Raw genomic sequence first — 16,697 nt, forward strand, 5'->3', positions numbered from 1 at the left:
GCAGTCCCTAGTCCTGAAAGTGAGATGAGTGGCAAGTTAGTTTACCCAAGATTAATATACCTGTGAGAGTGGCCTTGAATTGACTCTATCATCTCTGTGTTACTGGTCTCATTTACCAGCATGTTTTGCACTGACCTTTCACAGACACCCCCTTATCTCTGTCATCTCCCGTCTTAGGCAGGATATACATACCGTGTAATTATTCCTGTTCATCTCCCACCTGACCCATCTTCAACCAAGTATCAGTATCCTTGTGGATGCTCATCAGATGCATCCTTCCCATTAATTATATCATCCCTTTCAGTAAAGACAATGTTAAATCTTTTGTTTTTCAAATTTTATAAACCACCAATTTTTTGGATGCCATTGTTACCCATTATTGTATTCTTACTGTTATTATTCATAGTACATTGGTGAAAGTCTTCTTTTATTTTCGTATAATAAATATTTGAAGGTCAATGAACAATCTGAAACTTCATGAAGCAATCAATGAGTTTGGAACGAAACACCAGAATTAGGCCGCTCCAGAGGTGGGTTTCAGCAGGCTCTGGAGAACCAGTAGTGGAAATTTTGAATAGTTCAGAGAACCGGTAAATACTACCTTTGACTGGTCCTGCCCCCTTCCATTCTCTGCCTCCTGAGTCCCAGATGATTGGAAATGGAGATTTTGAAGTATCCTTCACCTACCACGCCAACCAAGCCATGCCCCCAGAAAAGTAGTCAATTTTTCTGAATCCCACCACTGAGCCACACAACTTCTTTTCAGTACAATAGACTAAAACCACCGTAACATCAAACACTGCAACACCTGTAATGAACCATTGCTCTTTGTGATGAGAACAAGTTGCACTGTCATGTTTTGCTTAATCATAGCTCAATGAGCTATAACTTATGAGCCTTGTAGTAATGCCATGACAAATAGTTCGCTCTTCTCAGAACAAATCACAGGAGTGATGTCTATCTCTTGCAATCAGGCTGTTGAAAGACGAGAATGATCAAAGATATGGAAGAAGGTGGTTTAATCATGCCTGTTTATAAGGCAGCAGTTAAATGACATAGGCATAAAGGCAGTGAAAGGCTACCAAAATTTTTACTACCACACTGTGGGCATGGCTTATGTAGGATGCCCTGCATTTTCTTTCAACATCTTTCAGGAAAATTGGGTGCTATGGGGTGGAGCTCCATTTTTGCTACCCCACTGCGTTCCCTTCCCCCATCCGGGCGGTAACCCACCTCTGCGTAAAGGACACTTGAGGAAATACTGATGTCTGAAGTCCCGATTTAATGCTTTTCTTAAATAAAATCCTTGTGCCCAAGACACAAGCATTTTATCACTGAAAAAAATCAGGGCAGCCTTGGAGCAAGCTGAAATGGTCTAGACTAGAGTATATGGATGGGAGAAATAGAACATTTTAGTTATTCATTCTACATTATGAATTTGCAACTAGCATTACTGCATGATAAAGAGAACTCAGCGAATATAATCTAAGACATTCACAGTTCCAGTTTGTCATACCGCTTTTTTCGTTTTGGTTTGGATTTGCTGCATTCTATGAACATAGAGTAACCAAAATATGTGTTATGATGCAAGACAATATAGTTTTTGGGGGAAAAGAACAACTAAAATCAATCTAAATCAATCAAAGTCAACAACAATGTTTCATCAATCCAAGATAGAAACCCCAGTGTAATATTATATTTTAATCCTTATTGGGTTTGTTTTTTTAATGATCATGTTTTAGTCTACATAATAGTAAATTCCATGAAATAACTAAAGCATAATCCAGTCACACAAAGTGAATATTCAAGTTTGGTTCTTATTTTAAAAGGAAAGTTACATTCAGGGAAATATAGAGTAGTAACTACATAAATAGTAGTTTCTAAAATAACGGATACAGTAGCTCTGCACTATTTTTATTCTTATTATTTATAAATAACTCAAGACTGCAAACATACATAGCACTCCTTCTCTACAACACCCACTGTGCGAGTGACTGGTCTGAAGTCACCAGCTGACTTTCATGCCTAAGGCAGAACTAAAACTCCTGGTTCTAGACCAACACAACACACCAAACTGGCTCTCTGGATTGATCGTATCCTTCAAATACACGGAAGGTCAGGACCTATTCTCTGTCCTCCAAAGTGCGAGACACAGAATAATGGATGTAAAGAAAGCAAATTGCAGTTGACTGCTAGGAAAATGTCTTATCATAAGAACAACTGAATAACAAATGTACTGATAGAATCTATGAGTCTACGGAGAGGGGCGGCATACAAATCCAATAAATTATTATTATTATTATTATTATTATATTTTTTTATTATTATAGTATTGCAGAAACTAATTTCCTACAAAACATTGCTGTCTGATATAAGGAGAGTACTAAGACCAATAATGTGATTCATACATTTTTGGGAAATGCCATGATTGACAGCAATTTCCCTTTCAATGATCTCCAAATGTCTTTAGTCGGTTCATCAGCTTTTGTCATGTGATACTCATGGATGGCTAGCAGAAATTATCCATTTTCTCACAGCAACTTTCTGTCAACTGAAGCGAAAGAAATGCTAAAGAACACGTCAGAGCTCTAAAGCATTTGTGAGTAACTTATAATATTGGAAGCATTACCTTTCATTCAACCCTCAGATAAAAGGATCCAAATAGCTACACAAAAATAATCAGGAAGCTCAAATCTTAGAGTTCATTATGAACAAACAGTAACCACTCAAGAAAAAAGTGTCTCATGAGTTTAATTAGCTCTTCACACTGTTCTTATTTATAAAAGATATAATACCCTACTGTTGGGTTGTATTTGGCTAAGAGTGATACTGAAATCTCTTATAATGAGACATTTATGCAAATGCTACCTTGGCCAGTTCTTTTATTCTGAGGGCTAATAATTACCACTCAAACTTTGGATGGCTTCTGATATTGTGTTAAAAATTCTTTTAACAATGGTTTATTGAATAAGCTACAATGCCTGAGTTTACATAAGGCCATCTTTATTTATTTAACAATATGGCTAGGCTGCTCCACTCCAAGCAGATTGTGGACAGCAACTAAAAGAATAGTGCAATTAAAATGAACAGATATTACAATTTTAAAACCTATCAAAATTGGGGACTTGCTTATGAAAAGTAGATATGCACATCTACTGGGAAGGAGAGAAAGAGGAAGCTACTACTGAGAAGTACATACTATGTTAGTGTTTTTTCAATCTTGGCAACTTTAAGATATGTGGACTTCAACTCCCAGAATCCCTAAGCCATCACGCTGGCAACAGAATTCTGGGAGTTGATGTCCATACATTGCAAAACTCCAAGATTGACAAACACTGCCCCATATTCTTCAGAAGGGATAGGTGGAACATGCAAACAAGCTTGCTCAGGATGATCAGACCAGGCAGGTCGATTCTATTCTGGCAAGGTGTAGTCATGGATAAGGTAATCCATGGGTGTGGAGGACTTTAAAAATGTGAATCAAGAGATCAGTGAGGCAGAATTTTATGATAGTGAAAAATGGAACCCATCCTTTAATCAAGCACTCACTATCTTAACTCTGTAGTTTTGCCAAAACTGATCAGTATTAAATTCACTCATATTAAATCATAATGGTTTGTAAAGAATAGCATGGCTTGATATTAGGTGAACCGGTTTATTATTTTATAATCTATTCAGTAAATGTCTAAAATAAACGACTTAGTTTAATATATAAAAGTACCGTAGCTGTTTTGACTATGCATTGCACAAGAATGAACTACCATGGGTTTATTCATGACATTAATTTAATTTTAGATGAGTGGAAATATTTGTACTCGATGGCCTTTTTTTTTTCACGGCATATAATAGCCATTAAGAAATAAGTTCACAGTTCTTGCATTACAACTCAGAAGTCTCCTCTTCAATACGGAGTATACATAATGTCGCAGGGCCTGATTTGGTTCATCATCCTGCTGACTCATTATTTTCTTCATAGTATTGCATTGTGATTTTAAATCCAAAATAAACTTCTTTCTCAATAGCAAGGCCTAAAAAGCTGCTATCTCTGGAATAGAGACTTTTACTACTAGGCCATGCCACATCATCTTGCCAAAGATACGAGTGAATCATATATTGCTTTTTGATAACAGGAAAATGTATGCTTCAGTAAATACCCTGCCCAGTCTTTGATTGCTAATTTGTGCTCTCCCTATCTGCCAATGCATGTGCACTTTTCAGAAAGGTTTCTCAGCTGCTGTTTTGAAAGATAACACAGTATCTAAGGCAGCCCAAAGCTTCTTCCAGTATACAAAGGAGGAGGAGGAGGAATTGTCTGGGAATTTTTAGAGAAAGTTCAGTGGTACAATCAAGAGGACTACTTGATGTTTGCATTTTTAACAACCTAAAATCCATTCTAAGCCAATCCACAGCAGTGAAGTAAAGTTAGTACTCTCTGTTTGCAAGTTTTTAAAAAAAGACTAATAAAATAATCCCTCTTTAGAATGAGGCACAGTTCAATTATAGGCTCTGTCCCAACAGCAGAAGTCTGGTGCCAAATGGGTCTGTGGAATGACTTGGCTGGTGAGCTGCAAGTTAGATCAGATGGACCTTTAGACTAATTCTAAAGGTCTCTTTTTATATTCTCTAGAACTAGCATCCTCTTTCAATACTTGTTCTTGGCATACTATATCTCAGAGCTTTATAAAACACAGTGATACATGGACAGGTACAATATTTGAAGCGACAGACATTTAAGATTATAACAAGCTTTAGGTAGCTCCATGTTGGGCTTAAAAATTCTGTTTCTATTTCATCCTACATATCTGGACAGGAGATATTTAAACAATGAGCTGCAAACACAGATCTAAGTGTAAATATTGCAGTAAGAATTGCTGTAGTACTAGAGAAAGAATTGCTGGTAGAAACCAAACAGGCATATTTCTTGGCGCAATCGTCTCTGCTAGCATGTTTCACATATCAACTTTCTCTCTCTCTGGAATTCAGTCCTCTTTGCCCTTACATAAAGTGCTTACACTTACACATTTAGTCCTACGGATTATATTTTAACTTTGTCCCAGTAGTACTGGGTTACTGATGCTGAATTGCCAACAGTGAAGTCATAACCCCATTTTTGATCTTCTAATTTTGAGTAGGTTATTACATTAGTATGGTATTTTTGAAACTGATTAAGGAAAAACCTATCAAACCTGGGATATTATTGGAAATCCACTTTTTCTCAATTCATTTTACTCTGTTTTTGTATGTGGTTTGCTAAAAAAAAAACCCGCACAATACTGCTACCTTTATTATGACAGCAAAGTTCAGGAAGTACAATGTTGTTCCTTCATAAGTGCACTGATGTGCCTATCGTCCCCTGTCCAATCTTCTTTCCTTATCTCATATATCATACATTTTCTCTCCTTTCCTCCAACCTCTCTTCTTTCTTACTTTCTATCATTATATATATTACTCAATGTCTATTCTCCTTCATATGTATTGTATATTGGACAAAGAATAAATAAATAAAAATAAAAAAACAAAGAATAAATAAATAAATAAAATAATAATAAAAATATCCATGAACCCAGGAAGTTCGGCTGGGGACAAACAATATTTTGCGGAAGATTTCAAAATTTATGTTGAACAATGCCTATGAAAATTGCTTTGGGTATTTCCAAGATTACACTGCATTTGTGTCAGTCTTGCTCATAGGCGCTTTTGTTAAAAACTACCTTAAATTCATCTTAAGGAAAGCCAGTATATAATTTACTTTACTACAGCACACACACAAAAACACATAGGATTAAAAAACAATGGATAGGAAACTGCCATAATTTATGGAAAGAAAGCAAAAGAACTACATATAATATTGCTTTCCAGACACAATCATGTTCACTTCTGCCCACAAGTTGAAAATACATAATAACCCGTTACATCTGAGAATATCAAAACTTTCCCGTTTCTCATTCCCACTTTACAATATTTTTGTCAGGTTGGAAAAATAAGATTCACGCAAAGGTTCCATTTATTTCACCCAAGGCTAATCAAACGTTCTGCTCAAAAATAAATCCAGTTGAATTTTTCCCCTTATTAAACGTTCTTGATTAAAGCTGCAGTTCTTAAACATACTTAATTGCTAAGCCTTTCCAAGTAAATTGAACCTTGCTAAATTTCAAAGTAAAGCATTTGGGACTGCATTTTTTTGGAGGTTCTCTAACAATATCCTTTTAAAGAAAGGGTGGTAATAATTGTTAGCCTCAAGTAACCAGAGCAAAAAAGCACAGCTAATACCAGCCTTATGGAAAGGTCTCCCCTCAAATCTGGTAGTCACATGGAAAATTGCTTCCTTATCATCGAACTATATAGACCTGATTCACAGAGTAGCCATTACTGAGTCCCGGATCAAGACTGGAACAAAAGGTCTTGAAGAAGACACTAATAAAATCTTCCGTACGCTCTCCTAAGTAAATATCTGTGGAATGTCAAACAACTTTATCATATCATGCAAATATGCAGCCTTCTCTATTGCAGGGTGTAGAGGACGTATGTGCATGAATTCTCACTACTGAGAATGTCCTTACATGCTTTAATGCTTCTGCTGACCACCAAAGATTAAAAATCTTAAGAAGGCTGGCGAGATTCCCTCAAATAACTTCTTGACAATGTCTGGTTGTAGTAAACTGTAAGTTATTTTTTGTCAAACAAGACCTGATCAGTCACATATGGTCCTTTAGAAAAGGGATCCAGCAACCAGTTAGGTCCCACAGAGTGGGTCTTCTCCGGGTCCCATCAACCAAACAATGTCGCTTGGCGGGACCCCGGGGAAGAGCCTTCTCTGTGGCGGCCCCGGCCCTCTGGAACCAACTCCCCCCAGAGATTAGAATTGCCCCCACCCTCCTTGCCTTTCGTAAACTGCTTAAAACCCACCTCTGCCGCCAGGCATGGGGGAATTGAGATACACTTTCCCCCTAGGCCTCTACAATTTTATGCATGGTATGTCTGTATGTATGTTTGGTTTTTATATAATGGGTTTTTAACTGTTTTTAGTATTGGATTATTGTCATATACTGTTTTATTACTGTTGTTAGCTGCCCCGAGTCTGCGGAGAGGGGCGGCATACAAATCCAATAAATAAATAAATTTGCAACTGAATTGCCCATCAATCAGCAAACAGAAGGAGCAACAATGTGGCACACATCAAAACATATGCACAAGTGTTTTTGAACTGATTCAAGGAGCTGAACCCTATAAGCTTGTCATGAGCCCAAACCATACACTTTATGATACCTTAATGTGGGAAGCCCAGTTCATAGACTGGGAATAGACAATCTGGCTAAGCTTTCACAGCTCTGTTTCTAAACATAGAGGTTTATCCCTGCCACATACCTTTTCATGTTGGGCAATTGTGTAAATAATGTTTCTCATCTTTTGGGGAAACACCTCAAATGAAAATGGCTGAGAGGAGTCATTTGGGGGCTTAGGAAGATAAAATTGAAAGCTATGTGGAAATGTCCTCAGACTGCCAAATAAAAGTTTAGTCAGGACAAAAGATATGCAAGAAGCATAAGAGATATTTTAAGTATTTAAAAATATGAAAATTACTTGTAGCTCTACATTTTTTGTTTTACTTTTCGGGAGAAAGAGATGAAAATACTCATATTTTCCAAAGAGATATAACTTGCTTAATTTTTGTAAGAGATTTTGACTTGTGATGAGAATTGTATTCGAGGAGAGGGGCAGCATACAAATCTAATAAATTAAATTAAATTAATTAAATTCTTCCAAGAAGGGTGGCTACTCTATGAGTACAACATACTATTCAACCAAACTACTGAATGACAATGGTGCAATTTCCCCTTGATTTTCAGTAGAAAATAAAAACCTTAAACCTCTCACAAGGAACCCATTCAATATTTTTAAAGTCATATCATAAATGTCATTTGGTTTTAGTTTAGTGCCAGCTGTGAGTTAGAACAAACCTTGGATTCATATAGCTATGAACACTGCTATTCCATTAATTACAAGTGAAGCTTGAAAAATTAGAATATCATGCAAAAGTTCATTTATTTCAGTAATGCAACTTAAAAAGTGAACTGTAATATATGAGAGATTCGTTGCATGCAAGGCAAGATAGTTCACAATCACCAATTCATGGCCAGATTACCTCAGGGACCGCCTTCTGCTGCACGAATCCCAGCGACCAGTTAGGTCCCACAGAGTGGATCTTCTCTGGGTCCCGTCAACTAAGCAATGTCGCCTGGCGGGACCCAGGGGAAGAGCCTTCTCTGTGGCGGCCCCGGCCCTCTGGAACCAACTCCCCCCAGAGATTAAAACTGCCCCCACCCTCCTTGCCTTTCGTAAACAACTTAAAACCCACCTCTGCCGCCAGGCATCGGGGAATTGAGATCCTCTTTCCCCCTAGGCCTTTACAATTCTATGCATGGTATGTATGTATGTATGTTTGGTTTTTATATTAATTGATTTTTAATCATCAATACCAAATTACTATTGTACACTGTTTTATTGTCGCTGTTAGCCGCCCCGAGTCTCTGGAGAGGGGCGGCATACAAATCCAATAAATAAATAAATAAATAATTGATTATGAGGTACAGCTCATGAAAACCCCAAATCTACCATCTCAGAAAATTAGAATATTACATGTGATCAATAAAACAAGAATTGTACATAGAACAATATCAGACCTCTGAAAAGCATAAGCATACATATGTAGTCAGAACTTGGTTTGGGCCTGTTCTGCAGCAATTACTGCCTCAATGCCGATATCGCATGGAAGCTATCAGCCTGTGGCAATACTGAGGTTTTATGAAGACTAGGATGCTTCAATAGCAGCCTTCAGCTCTTCTGTATTGCTTGGTCTCATGTCTCTCATCTTTCTCTTGGCAAAGCCCCATAGATTCTCTATGAAGTTCAGGTCAGGCGAGTTTGCGGGCCAATCAAGGACAGCAATCCCATGGTCACTGAACCAGGTTTTAGTGCTTTTGGCAGTGTGGAGAGGTGTCAGGTCCTACTAGAAAATTGAAGTCAGCATCCCCATAAAGCTCGGCTGTGGAAGGAAGAATGAAGTGCTCCAAAATCTCCCAGCAGATGATGTGGCTCCCCAAATCAACACAGACTGTGGAAACTTCACTGGACTTCAAGCATCTTGCAGTGTGTGCCTCTCCATTCTTCTTCCTTACTCTGGGGCCTGAGATGGTGGATTTGGAGTTTTCATGAGCTGTACCCCATAATCATCACAATTATGACAAATCACGGACTGAACTTTCTTGCCTTGCATGTAATGAGTCTCTCTCATATGTTGCATTTTCACCCTTTAAGTTGCATTACTGAAATTAATGAACTTTTGCACGATATTCTAATTTTTCTAGTTTCACCTGTATGTAGCTATGAATTCTATCATTACTTTAATCAAATAAACCCTTGATTTATACTTGCCTATTTTTACTAGATCCTAATGCACACATATTCTCTTACAACCACAGAAGCATAGTCAAAGGACTAATTCCACACTGATGCTCTCTGCTATATTGTAATATGTTGTTTATATAATGCACATCATGAGGATCAACAAGCAGGGCTTTTCAGCTAGAGTTGCCATTAATACCTTCCACTGCTCATGCATTTTAAATATCCAGGACATTTCCTCACATTCATAAATAACATATTTTGATGGGGGCGGATCTACATTCAAGAGATAAGCAAGGCGTACCTATGAAAATACAAAGAGAATAACAGATAAGTTTTGCCATCTATGCTTAATCTTCATTATGTATTTCCTTCCACAGGCAGCCATTTAATTGAATGCAGATTTCCTTTTATCGCACCATCTCAAAAACATGCAAGTAAATATCCAATAACTTATTGCTCATTGGGAAATTACATTTGCATCCCACGTATGCAACTTAAAAAAAATAAAATGAATCTACTTCATTAGGGATCTCACTCTTCAGGTTCCTAATGTTAGTTACTTAACTTAGCTTTACTCTTGCTAACACCTCTCCCTATTCATGTTTATATATAGCTCTCATCAAAGACAGTGTAAATTGTTGGACTGAGGAGACACAGATTCTAATTCCCATCAGGCATAGAAATCCAGCTGGGTGATCTTGGGACAGTCAGACTGTTCATCAAAATTACTGACAGTACCATTGCTACATCATGTATTGACAGCTTCCCTGTAAACCAGAAATGTGCAATATAAAAAACAAGCAGACATTACTTCTTCGTATCACAATACTAGGAAAACAATAACAATTTTAGATCTCACCACATTGAATTCAGATGCCACGTACTCTAAAAAAAATGTTTGTGACCATTGTATTTAATGTCACATCCCAAGCTTGTAGATATTTATTTATTTATTTATTAGATTTGTATGCCCCCCCTCTCCGAAGACTCGGGGCGGCTAACAACAGTATAAAAAGACAATGTAAACAAATCTAATATTAAAAATAATCTTAAAAAACCCAATTTAAAGAACCACTCATACATACAAGCATACCATGTATAAATTCTATAAGCCTAGGGGAAAGGGAAATTTCAATTCCCCCATGCCTGACGAAAGAGGTGGGTTTTAAGGAGCTAACATTACAAATTACATCTCTATTCACCCGCAGCAACCTAACACCTTGTGAATGACAGAAATTGTAGTTCATATGGGCAATAGGATGTACATACATGTTCTCTACTCTTTTCAGTAGTACTGTGGCAATTAGGCAGCATATGAGATTGCTACTTTTATTTATTTATCTATTGAATTGATTCACCCACCCATCTCACAAATAGCAACTCTGACTGACATAAAACAATATTTAAAAGTCATTATAAAATAATTATTAAACATTAAGATATTAAAATTTTAAATATACAGAACAAGGCTCAGAGAAGGTGAATAGATCAACTACAGAAGAGCCATTTAAGAATGTTTCCAGTTCTGCATTAATGGTACATCATGTAAACCAGGGAAGTCCAAACTTGGTGACTTGTAGACTTCAACTCCCAGGATTGGATAGATGGGGAATTCTGGGAGTTGATGCCCACAAGTTTTAAAATTGCCAATGTTGGGCATTTCTGATGTAAGCCATTCCTATTTGCAAAGGCTAATTCCCTCTCCTTTTTCGCAAGCTTCAATACTTCAACCAAGATGAATAAGCAATTCTGGAGAAGAGAACTCCCTACACTTGACGTTTCCTAAACATTGGACAGCTGAGGTTATTTTAACAAGTTTCCACCCTCTGCTTGCTCAGCACTTGCACTCAGTCCTGACAGATGGAAAAGATAGGAAACAGGTAAACAGATTCTTCTGGGTTATGAGAAACCCCCCCATATCAGACCTGTGACCTTCCATTCCCATCAAAGGCATCAGGAGCTCACCTGTCTTCTTTGTAAATTGAGCAAATAGAAAGTATCATAATGATGAAAATGATGACATAGGTAACATAAAGATCAATGAAATCACATGCCTATCCCAGTGCAACATGCTTTCTGTTGAATAAAGTAGGTAACACCTGGCATTTCAGGCTGGACAATCTTTCTCCAGAAATTTAGATACAGGTAATACCATTATATAATTTATTAAATATTACAATCATTATGGCTTGCCCAAGGCAATAAAAAGAATTAGATAACTGTTTTTATCTAGGCTAAGCTAACTCCTGCCCTCATAATCTTATTAAGTGGATTATTGTAACTTGGTTCACTGGGTCTGTTTTAGAAGATAATTCAGAAACTACAAAATGATGTAACCTGCTAAATAGATACAGTAAATGGGGTTGCTAAAGGAGACCACATTACATTGATTCTTAAAACTAAGACAGCCTATGGTAAAGGCAATTCATGGCTGCTTTACTGGCTAAATCCTTAACAGATCAATTCCAATACCATGGATTAAATCAGACGGACAGGCCTTGCTCACAGTTTTATCTATGGCTTGGTCCACAGGAGAGGACTTTCTTGGTGATTGCCCCATTTAATGACATTCTCCTCTTGAACCATAAATGTGGCTGGTCCATATGTATTATAAAGCTTCAGGGGAAAGTCCAAAACAAGGTTTTTCTAACAGCATTTTGCTGAAGAATTTAACTCCTGGGCCACAATGTCACCAAGATATTATCAATTATGAGTATTTCCAAAGAAGCAATATTCTTATTGGGCTTTCCTTTCTATATGTATTCTACATTTTGTGAACTTTTCTAAGCTCTTTCTGGTAGGAAAAACATTATGAAATCAATAATAATTAGAACATAGAGAAATAACAGATGACTTTACAATAATTTTCCTGAGATTGCAGTAGGCCCCATAGAAGTATACAAGGAACCAGGACCTCTCCCTTATGACAAGAAACAAAGCTTTCCTTTCATGTCTTTTAATAATTCTCAAATTGAGGAATATGGGGGTCAGGGAAAGTCAGAATACTTTGTTCTATATTTATAACCCTCCCCTTACACTAGAAGGATCACACATGAGAATTAAACTTTCCAGAGTATTCAATGACCAATGGCCAACTTGTCAGCAGGCTGGAAGCTAACTACAACCAAGAAAAAAATAGAACAACCTGTAATTCCAAAACATAGCAGTAGCCAAGGGTGAAAGAGGGAAAAGTTCACCAGCAAGTTTTAGAAGGTGACAATACTGCCTGGAAATGTAACCAAGAAACGTCTCAAAAACCGAGCTACAGATCTTGCTAGTAACCTCCAAAATAAATCTGTTCTTTTCGTAAAAAAGAAAGGTTGAATTTTGTTAGATAGTGTTTGTTAGATCTACCTCATCTTTCTCTCAAAGCAGACAGAGACATCTAAACATAAGCTTTTGAGCTATAAAAATATTAACTACGTTGTTTCCCCAAAATAAGACATCCTTTGATAATAAACCCAATCGGGCTTTTGAGTGCATGACAATAAGGCCGAGGACTTAATCCAGGGTTCAAAAAAATATAATTCAGGGTCTTATTTTTGGGAAAACATGGTATAAATAAGTATTGTACTCAGTTCTTTTAAAAGCAATGTGGATGTTCTGAAATAGCGATTCACCAGTCTCATCCAGACATTAACTAACAACCTCAACTTCTTGTCTTTGGTCCTTGTGTGAATCAAAGCAAACCATGGCTAGTCAATTAATATCTACCCAAATTTAATAGACAGTTAATTTACTTGATTTATATTCCTCTGTTGTGAAGAAGGTTGAAGCCTTTTTTAATATCTTCCTTTTTTGTCTGCACATGCTTTTGATTCCTTCCCTGGAGGCACTGGAGGAAGAGAAGACAACTGGAGACTCATTTATGTAATGTTATATAATGTTTCTAAGAAAAAAAGTGAAGGTGAACCGGCCTCAATTCTCTTCTCTCTGCCATATCATAGTGCCAAACACACACATATATAATAAGAATATGGAGAAAAGTGGCTATAAAATCCCTTCATACAATTTGCACTGTTCTTGAGCCTCCCGAACTACAGCCTTGCATAACTGAATAATTCCAGTAAGCAAACATCCACATTTTTAAAATTATCCACTAAAATTTGTATTGTATATGTCAGGATATATAGGACTATGGTTCAAGGCCCTCTGGGAAAACATGGCCGAAAGCATCAATGGTGAAGAAAGAAATTGAACAGCAAACAGTAAAACTTTATACTAGGAACCCTTCAGGACAGCCTCCATTCACTCCATATACACAAACATAAAATTTCCATCATCTAGCTCCTACTAAGGCAACCTCTGAAAAGTAAAGCTCTCCTTTAGTTTATGTTTAGTGAAATTACAATTGGAAATTGAAAAGTGAAAGAAAGGAACTACCCTTGAAAGAAAGGAAGCATCTATAAAAGATAGTTCTTGCTGCCTGTTGGGAAAAGCTTGAAAGCAACCCTCAAATGATTTAATGAAATCTTTTTGCATTCCGAAGCTTAACAAAGATCAAAGAATCATGTGCTGTAGGAGAAAACATCATGTAATAACTTGCGGCATAGTTTCCTTAAGAGCCTGAATACAATGAACATGAATAATCTCACAGCAACATTTGATAGAAATCTATCATTAGAGTAAGTACTGTAAATCAATTTGGATATTTGGAAGAGCATGTATTTTTTCCCACCTCTCTCCCTTTGAGATAAAATAACAGTGTACACGTCCCATAATCAGATCTCAGGAATTATACCCGGTGCATGTATGAATACATTCCATTCTCTCCCTCAGATAAATACAATGATTCATGTAAGAGCAGGAATCACAACATATATCAAAGCACAGCAAACATAACAGCACTACCCTGGGCATTGTAATAGCCTGACTCAATGGTTAAGGCTCATCAATTCTTAATAATTATAATGTACAAAATATAATTTGCTGACTTGGGATTTATTAGTCGGAGAACAAATATGATTATGTGGTGGTGTGTAACCTGCGACAATGCGAACCCAGCCAAACTTGTCTTTTTAATAATAAGCTAGGGCAACAAGTGTAAGGCAGGCTAGTATGAGCCAAGAGTCCTTTGGGAGTTGGGCGGCATATAAATCCAAACACATGTATTTATTTGTTTGTTTATTTGTTTATTCATTTGTTTATATTTGTATGCTGCCCACTCTCAAGAGACTCAAGGCGGCTTACGGCAAGAATAAAAATAATATAAAACAATTAATGCCACAAATAATACTATAAATAATATAAACCCCTTAAATATTATCACAACAATCATATGATTTTGTGTGTGTGTGTGTGTGTTTGCCCGTATGTATGTATGTGACATATTTTTGCTGATAATGAAAAAAATATATAAACAAGTCACCCTTCCGCAAAACCTTCCCCCACCTCCTCAGTTGATCTGGTTTTGGGGGGGAAAAGAGAACACCGGCTTGGTGGATCACAAGCCCTTCAGACTTCAGTACTAAAAGATACATCGGAATCTTTCCTAAATCGATTCCCTCCCGATCCAACACGCGATCCCAATCCCATTAATAAACAAATTCCATTAATAAATAGTAACGCATCCGGGGGGGGGGCTGCGGAATTGCGGTCTCGACAGCGCCTAGGAGGAGCAGGACATGGACAGAGAGCCGCCCCTCAAACAACCAGGGATTTCACCATTTCTCCGCCCAAAATCCCCTTCCCCGTGTAGGAAAGACGACTCCCCCCCTCCCCACCGCGCTCCCTTACCTAGGCAGGCGCCCGAAACCAGAGCCGTAGCCGTCAGGGCTCCGGCTGAAGCGCCATAGATCTTTTTGGCATTCGCCACCAAGAAGGGGGCATGCTCTTGAAGGCAACTGGCCACCCCGATGTGGTAGATCCCGAGGAATCCGCAGCCGGCGAAGGAGATATTCCAGGTGGAGCCCGGCGGGTACATCTTTCTTCGCCTCCCCGCCACCAAACTTAAGCCGCCCGCCCGGGAGGAGGAGGAGGAGGAGGCGCGTGTGGTGGCGGCGGGAAGACCACGGCTGGGCAACGGGAGAGCGCCCGGAGCCAGCCAGCCAAGCGTCCACGGGCAAGGCGGCTCGGAGAAGCTCCCACCTCAGGCACCGGCGGAACTGGTTCGCCTCACCCTCCGCGCCGGCTTTTTTTTTTTTCCCCCTTCCCCTCACTGTGCTCGGTCGCCACCCGCCTTTCCCCGGCTCTTCCTCCAAGCGCCTGCGCCTACTCGGTGCCCGCTGGCGGAGGAAACGTTATATGAGGTGCGCTCCTGCTTGCGGAGGAGGAGGAGGAGCTCGGGACGACGACGATGACAACCTCCCCTCCTCAAGCTGCCCAAGGGAGCAAACAAGCAAACCAAGCAGGGCCGGCCCCGGCTAATGGCTGCTGCGTAGGTAACGCCACCCAGCCCGGGGCGGAGTCTGGATCCTAGAAGTCTGGCGGGGGAGACAGAGAGAGTCCTTTGGGGACTCGGCGGCGGGCGGGTACACAACAACGACGCGGGTTGAGGGAATTCTCAGAAAAGCCGAGGGCGTTCCGACACGGCAGCCAATAAAGGGGCGGTGCGTTGGAGCAAGTTGGGCAACCTGTAGTCCTCGGAGTTGCGGCTGAGGCTACTAAGTGCCCCCTTGCGACCCACATTAAAATTTATGCAGCGGTTCCTTTTGGCCTCCTCCCTTTCCCTCCCTGGGGGTCCCTGCTTCCTAAGGTGAAGAGAGCTTCCACCGTTAATGCGCATTGTGACGCCTCTTGCGACATAAAGCGGTGAAAGAGAAAGGGCGCGTGGCCTGTGCAGGGGAAGGATAGAATGGAATAGAATGTTTTTATTTGATTGGACACACAAAGCATTTGTCTTTGGTGGATATGCTCTCAGTGTATATTAAATATATATATATTTGTACTTTGTTATGAACCAATGCAGAATGAGTTATTCTGTATATTAAATTACATTAATATAATAATAATAATAATAATTATTATTATTATTATTTATTTAGATTTGTATGCCGCCCCTCTCCGAAGACTTGGGGCGGCTCATGACAGCATATAAAAAGCAGTATAATAATGGGACAAATCTAATAATAAAATATATAAAAACCCCAACAATTAAAAACCATACAGCACATACACACCAAACGTGAAATATAATAAGCCTGGAGGAGATGTCTTAGTTCCCCCATGCCTGGCGATATAGGTGGGTCTTGAGTAATATAGTATATTATATTAAATAGTATAATTATGCCATTGATTTTAAAGAAAATGTTTTTAAAAGCCAATACTGTAAAGTTTACACATACACACACACA

The 16,697-nt window shown here is 38.6% G+C and overlaps 1 protein-coding gene across 1 annotated transcript in view; it reads right to left on the reverse strand.

Moving 5' to 3' along the window:
- PNPLA2 (patatin like phospholipase domain containing 2) overlaps positions 1-15,621 on the reverse strand; it is a 62,035-nt gene extending 46,414 nt beyond the window's left edge. Inside the window, exon 1 of the mRNA XM_070765327.1 lies at positions 15,142-15,621. Coding sequence (XP_070621428.1) covers positions 15,142-15,328 — 187 coding nt within the window. The 5' untranslated portion in view covers positions 15,329-15,621. The remainder of the gene's footprint in view (positions 1-15,141) is intronic.
- Between the last annotated feature and the right edge of the window lie 1,076 nt (positions 15,622-16,697).

This window comes from Erythrolamprus reginae, chromosome 1 (assembly GCF_031021105.1).
Source record: "Erythrolamprus reginae isolate rEryReg1 chromosome 1, rEryReg1.hap1, whole genome shotgun sequence".
Classification (NCBI taxonomy): domain Eukaryota; kingdom Metazoa; phylum Chordata; class Lepidosauria; order Squamata; family Dipsadidae; genus Erythrolamprus; species Erythrolamprus reginae.